The sequence below is a fragment of the Trichomycterus rosablanca genome, chromosome 12, assembly GCF_030014385.1.
Source record: "Trichomycterus rosablanca isolate fTriRos1 chromosome 12, fTriRos1.hap1, whole genome shotgun sequence".
Lineage (NCBI taxonomy): Eukaryota > Metazoa > Chordata > Actinopteri > Siluriformes > Trichomycteridae > Trichomycterus > Trichomycterus rosablanca.
The window spans coordinates 22,243,346-22,251,074 of NC_085999.1; the positions used below are offsets into that span (position 1 = coordinate 22,243,346).

At 37.5% G+C, this 7,729-nt stretch overlaps 1 protein-coding gene across 1 annotated transcript in view; it reads right to left on the reverse strand.

The window, feature by feature from the left end:
- pou2f1b (POU class 2 homeobox 1b) overlaps positions 1–5,672 on the reverse strand; it is a 156,378-nt gene extending 150,706 nt beyond the window's left edge. The window contains exon 1 of the mRNA XM_063005372.1: positions 5,627–5,672. Coding sequence (XP_062861442.1) covers positions 5,627–5,672 — 46 coding nt within the window. The remainder of the gene's footprint in view (positions 1–5,626) is intronic.
- Between the last annotated feature and the right edge of the window lie 2,057 nt (positions 5,673–7,729).

Genomic DNA, 7,729 nt, shown 5'->3' on the forward strand with positions numbered 1-7,729 from the left:
TTTGTCAAGGCCGATGTCATGAATACTGCCCCTATGAGGCACACTGTATTTTATTAGATGAGGGGGAAAGGATGGGGTGTTTGTGTTCTACCTCCCTATCCCCTCTCTCTTGTTTGGCTTTTCTTAATGTACTCAGGCTTGGTAGGTGGGTAGCTCTGGGTTACCGAGTGGCATTATCTTGTAAGCCTCTGTGGCTCGCCACACATGTAGCAGTTTTTTACCCTGCCAGAGTTCTTCAGAGACCGGCAGTCTTTTCTCTCCAGATAGCATGTGCTTTGCCTTTCCAGTATGAAGACTGTCATCAATGTAATCAATTCTGCATTTTAGCACTGCTGGTGTGCTCACCTCTGGTAGACTCTCACTGGAAATGGACAATTTTGCAGTACAGTGGCCAGTAATGTCAATGCACTTAGATGCACTGTGTGGGTACACTTTTGCTCTCTTGAAACTAAGTATGCAGGCTAATCTGGTCATGTTCCAGATCTCTTCATTTAGGACATGAGACCATGTGCCAGAATTAGAGCTGTCACTGTCTTCATCTACCTTTACCTTCATCTATATTTTTGATGCAATCATTTTCAATTTCAGTTGATTTGTCTTTCACTTGCCTTTTAATGTGTATGTACAGCATATGTTTGTTTTATATTTTTCACAGAACTGTCCAATCTTGTTTTAAATGTCATTAACATGATTAAAATTCTCAGAGGACTATTACAGGGTTTTATTAGAAGCAATAAATTACTTTAAAATGAGAATTATGTGTTTATGCGCTATGAAAACTCTTTCCTGGAATGTCTCTTCCAACAGTTGCCTGAGGAGAGGACAAAAGAAAAGTATGCTCAGACCTTAGTCAAACGTGACTACCAACTTTTTGTTGCTAGGACAATGGTCTTTCTCATATGTGTTTTTTTTTTTTTTTTTTTAAATAAAGCTTGCATAAAAATAATGTTTTATCATGCCATGCCTTGGGTTGTTGAAGCCCAGTTTACTGGCCAGTGAGCATAATTGAAAGGTCTTTATAATAACGTGGTAATGTGGTGTATAGTGGAGCAGAATGACATTCTGCCAAGGTTTTGGTGCAGCATGCTATCTAGTGAAAGTACAAACAAAATGAATGAGTGCAGTGTAATTAGACAAGGCAGTGCATCTTAATACAATAAATATGCAGGGCAGCATGATGGAAAGTATAAATGTGTAAAGTATGCAGATTTGTGAAGACCTAACAGAACTGACAGCAAGTTGCACAGGGAGATGGATAAACAAGTATAACCTTAATGACTAATATGACGTTATATGGTGAGGGTTATATATTTTTGTGTTTTTTCTGCAGTAGATTCTTGCAAACAATGTTAATGAGCCAAGGATGCTTTGGGGTTACTTCTTTACAATGTCATTACAGTGATACACGTATGGGAATCCATTGCCCCAACCATGAAAACCATAAATTTCCCACAGTCCAGCGAACCATTTACTGATCACCAGTAAACTGCATGTCAAATTAGACATGCATTGCATTCTTCATAAAATACTTGTATTCATACAACAAACAATCCAACTCTGCCTCAATATTTTATTACTAATGTTAAGTCTACTTAGACACTTTTCTCTTCATAAAGTGACAATAAAGTACAAAATATTGAAAATAGGTCATATAGGAAACATGGCTTAAAAATAAAGATTCCCACCGTTAAGAAGTCACATAAGGACAATTGGTTTATTTATCAAAGGACTTTTGACATTAAAATTATTGATGCGACTAAATAAGAATGAATAGAGAGAATGCCATGTAAAACCTATACTTTTGTAGTGTATATTTCTGTAGTGTTAAGTGATTCACAATTTACAAACGTGTGGTAAGTTATGTTCTGCCATAAGTTGTGTATATTGCAGGAATATCAATTAAAACATGAAAACCAATTAAAACTGCGTGTTTAGTTTCAAGAGGATATTGAAGAGGATTGCGCAGTATGGCTGAGTGCTTTGACATATCTGTGCAAAGTGGAATCCACATCCAATGACGTCACCCAGATGAGATGACGTCAAACAAAATGATGTCAAACAAATGAGATGGTTTTGATGCAATTTGAACATTTTATTGGGCTAAATGTCCTCAATTTATTTAAAAAAAATATTATTTAGCCTATAACTTGAGAATTAAAACAGCACAAATGTTCCTTTTAGCTGCACAAAGCAGCACAAACGTAGCACAAACAAATGAGATGCTTTTGGTGCAATTTGGACATTTTTAGGGGCCAAGTGTCCTCACTTTATAAAAAAATATATTATTTAGCCTATAACTTAAGAATTAAAAGAGCACAAATGTTTCTTTTAGCGGCACAAAGCAGCACAAACGTAGCACAAACAAATGAGATGCTTTTGGTGCAATTTGGACGTTAATGGGGGGCTGGTGACGTCACAGGTGTAATATTTATAGCGTAATAACTTGAGAATTAAAAGAGCACAAATGTTTCTTTTAGCAGCACAAACCAGCACAAACGTAGCACAAACGAATTAAAGGGTTTTGGTGCAATTTGTACGTTAATGGGGGGCTGGTGACGTCATGGGTGTAATATTTATAGTGTAATAACTTGAGAATTAAAAGAGCACAAATGTTTCTTTTAGCAGCACAAACGAATGAGATGGTTTTGATGCAATTTGGATGTTAATGGGGGGCTGGTGACGTCACAGGTGTAATATTTATACCGTAATAACTTGAGAATTAAAAGAGCACAAATGTTTCTTTTAGCAGCACAAACGTAGCACAAACGAATTAAAGGGTTTTGGTGCAATTTGGACGTTAATGGGGGGCTGGTGACGTCATGGGTGTAATATTTATAGCGTAATAACTTGAGAATTAAAAGAGCACAAATGTTTCTTTTAGCAGCACAAACCAGCACAAACGTAGCACAAACGAATGAGATGGTTTTGGTGCAATTTGGGCTCTGATGGGGGGCTGAGTGACGTCACGGGTAATAAAATATAATACTTAATTTCTCTAAAACGGTGCCAGCACAAATGATGATTCCTACGACACAAACCAGCACAAACGCAGCACAAACGAGTAATAATATTTATATTCCATTTCTGACCACATGGGGGGCCAGCTTCACGGAGGCAACGGTGCATCTCCTGTTGTTCTGACTCGTGTTTGTATATGTGATGTGCATGTATAGATATTTGCTATATCTGTAAAATACAAACATTATGGGGAGTGATTTTTGTACTGGATGTTGTACGTGGACGTGTTAGTTTATTCGTCCGATGTCCGAGACTCGTTTATTTATTTATCATGTATTATAGTATTTCTTGTTCTTGGCCAATAAACAACCAAAAATTTATAAAATTGCATGTACTAACTCTGCAGTAAACAAAGAGCAAACATTAATTAAACAACAAATAAAGCTGTTAAATAATAATAAAGTGCATGAAGCAGAACGCTGATTAAAATGCATGAAATGTTGTAATAGTTACATAGTAACATGAAGGATTAGTTCTGCCTGTATTACAGAACTGAGTTCTATATGGTAAAAAAATGTTGTGGCGACATACATAAAATAATGTATAAAGTGCAAACATGTGAGGGGGGTTTAACGAGAACGCTATATTTAATGTCACACAAGCTCAGTGCAAAACAACAGAAGAACACGAGCACAGAGGGAAACGATAAATTCCGACACCTTCCCGACACACTCGCTCCCTGCGCCCTATAGTGCACTTAACATTATTAAAGGGCCAGACAATATATTTGTAATTCACAATTTTTTTTTTTTTTAAAGGAAAAATAGTTCTTGTGTGAGGCTTCCCCAGCATGAATGTTGTCTTTTCAGAAGTGTCTTTTTGTTATTACCTTATGGGATGAAAAAATATTGAGATATATATCGTATATCGTGGTTCAGCAAAAAAATTTATTACGTTTGATCCATATCGCCCAGCCCTATTCTGACCCATCATTTTTGTGTGTTGCAGGGATCAAATTCTAAATGTTTTTTAGAAACTACAACAAAATTGATCAGTGAAAACATCAGAAATCTTTTGTTTTTATTTGTATCAGTGAAACAAAGACTTGAGAGAATTAACAAATAACACATTCTCCTTTTTACTGCATTTTACAAAACATCCCATCTGGAAGGTTCAACACCTTTTTGCTTCAGATAAAGAACAAATTATAAAGCAATAAGCCACAAGAGACCGTGCATTACTGCGATTTTATCACGGGGAAGGATGTTTTTGGCACGACGCGAAGCGGAGTTGCTGTTCGGCAACAGTGCTACCCACAGAGCCACTGTGCTGCCCAATTATAAAATGTAAAAAAGATGCCTAAATGACACTGCTTTTAAAATGTCCCTTATAACAGTGCAGAAGAGCTGTAAATCAACTAACCTTGAGTGCAAGTCAGGGTATTTTTCAATTTGGGGACACCTATTGAAAATTACACTTTCTAATGAGCCAGTGTGTGCTAATGAAGCCAGGTTTATGCATTCTGTATTGGTAAACAAACACCTTCCCCAATCCAAAAGCCCAGTAGCTTTGAACTGAAGAATAATATGGGACCAAGTTTTCAGTCTCCACATAGTTTGCATAGTCTACACTGCTAAAAGACAGTGTCAATATTGATCTTATCTGGATATTTTTATTTGAAATGTTTTAAATAAGCCTTAAAACGATTTTCGTTCTTTTGGAAATTATTTTGCATCATACAGTGGTAAAATTGCGGTTATGCAGGTTAAAAATGCAGTTTATCAGTTTAGTCCGCAAGGCAATACGCCACCTGAAAGACTCGAGAGCCACAAGCGATCATCGCTACTAAAGAAGCAAAATATGTGCACGTTTTGTGTTTTTATTTGCAATGAGATCTGGGGTGAAAACAAAAAACACACTTAACATTTTGTATTTGCAACAGTAATGACTAATTAAAATCACTTACATGCACTAGACTGGGCCTATTACGTAAACCTACTGTTTAATGCAAGCGGCAGCAAGAAACTGCATCAGACAGAACAGAAATCTCGGAACAAGAATCTGGGAAAAAAGATTATTCTTACAAATCATTACATCCTATGTTACACTATGCATTCCAACGTATATTTGGTGCAAAGCACGACATCTGTGTAAAATGTACTCATTGTACACATACAATGCCGTAGCTCTGACAGAATGGTTCGCATGTATCACCGGGCAACAGCGAGCACAAAGACCCTAAAATCCTACAAAGCCGTTATTCGCTCTTTAATCGTACACTGAATAACAACTGTCAATAGCCTGGCATCGCACATTAAACAGCCCTAATGCGCGATTACAAATTAATATGCAAACCTATCGGTACAGTGCTTAGACACAAAGCAGCTGTATCAGCATTAGGCACTGAGCGAATCTTGCCTAAACAGTGCACTCTCGCTGCCTTTAGCCGACGACACAAAAATTATGTCGTCTTTTACTAATAAAAAAGGCTAAAGGCATACACGTGTGTGTGTGTGTGTGTGTGTGCGTGTGTGCGTATGCATACACTGATCGGTGTGCTGCACGAATTGTGCAACTGCTATTTACTACACGTGCGGCACTCCGCGCCTGCTTCCTTCTCGCTGAGAGATAATTTTGAATATGAATGTAAATATGCAGTAATGATTACCTGGTGCTGCACTCTCATCTTGACTCGCTGCTCCTCCGTCCGCCATTTTGAATATTTAAGACTAAATCTTTACCCAACACAAACAGTAAATTAGAGCGGCTCATTTAAGCACAAGTTTTATATGACTGATTAATTAAGACGAATGCTGTTTGTTCAAAATACCGTTCTTGTAAACGTTTACTGTAAATGATCTCTAGAGTACCACTCTGCGCGGTACTCCAATGCACGGTCCGTTTTTAAATCCATGGTCATACATTTAGGCCGTTTCCACTGCCAAGTGACCTGTACTGTACCCGTCAGGGGCGTTACTACCGGGGAGGCAGGGGGGCAGGTGCACTGGGGCCCATAGCGGCGGGGGTGGGCCCGGGGGCTCCACGACATAAACTCATAAATGACAATGAAATATAAGAATACATGTAATCAAATTATACAGTGAGTGCACAGCTAGGGATTTTGGGAATCTGTGTAACCTGCTTAACGTTAGCAGACCAATATACACCGATAAACCATAACATTAAAACCACCTCCTTGTTTCTACACTCACTGTCCATTTTATCAGCTCCACTTAGCATATAGAAACACTTTGCAATTCTACAATTACTGACTGTAGTCCATCTGTTTCCCTGCATTCTTTTTTAACTAATATAACTAATATAATTAATTAAATTATTTTGTTTTATTTATTAAATCAGAATTAAAACACACAGCTAGGTGGACAACATTAGATAGATAGATATCCTTTATTTGTCATATATACATATACAGATGTACAGTACAATGAAATTCTTTCTTCGCATATCCCAGCTGGTGTTGGAAGCTGGGGTCAGAGCGCAGGGTCAGCCAACTTACGGCGCCCCTGGAGCAGACAGGGTTAAGGGCCTTGCTCAAGGACCCAACAGTGGCTACATAGCAGAGCCTGGATTTGAACCGCCAATCTTCCGGTTGATAGCCCAAAGCCCTTATTAAATAACAACTATGCACAGAGGACATCTGCTGTTATTGATAATCAACCTGTTCCTCAGCCTTCAAAACTTCTACTTTTAAACCTTTGAGAACCAAGAAATATCTTTCAAATCTAAATGAATAATTAAAAAAATATACACTGAATGTACTGAATGTAAATAACTGCTGGTTTGCTTTCGGTAAACCATTATTTTTGCCTATGTGGTACTCTAAAATCATTTAATAAATACCTGGCATGCAGCACTATACTTGATGACTTTATTTCTTTTTCTTGGCAAATCTTTTACAAGCAGTGATCATAGTTGAGGATCTGACCCAGGTCCTCAGAACCCAAGTTGATGTGTGGCATCCATTCTACCAGCTGTGCCACCATGACACCCAACTTTATGTGAACACATTTTTTATTCATCAAATAAAAATAATTTTCCCTACATGCTGGGGATACCATGCCAACCACATATGCAGACAACCTATTAAAATGGCACATTGATATGAATTAAACAGATTGACATGATTTTATTTTTATATTTAAAAAGCATTTTAGTTAGATGAATTGTAAATACAATAAAGATTGCCATTGTATCATGTTTAAAAAAGAGCCCTTATCTTGCAGTGACTAGGTCAAGGTCAAAGGAAATTATCAAATACCATCACTATACTCATGAAGAACACTTCTATTTTACTTCTCACATGTGTTTTTGTGTCAAAACATAGTTTGGGAGACCAGACAGACTCATCTGCAATTCCTCCTGGTAGTGTGTGACCCCTATCGCCAAAAAATCGTGTAGTACAGTGTAAACTGTACAGCGATCTGAGTTAACTTGTGAACACAACAGTGACACAATAAATAGTGAGAGATATACAGATGGCACAGATTCTTACCATCCAAACTGACGCCCTGTCCAGAGTGTTCCTGCCCTGCACCCAGACTCACTGCAACCCTGACCAGAATAAAGCAGTGATGAAATTAAATATTGATAAATAGTAAAAAAAATTACATGGTGCATTTTCTCTTGCTTTGGAATGTCATACTACTTGATTTCTGGTTGTTTAGATAAATACCTTTATCTAAAATCTTTCATTTTAATCAATTGAAAGGAACACATTTTTTATGGTTTTGCATAAAACAGCTGTACTGGG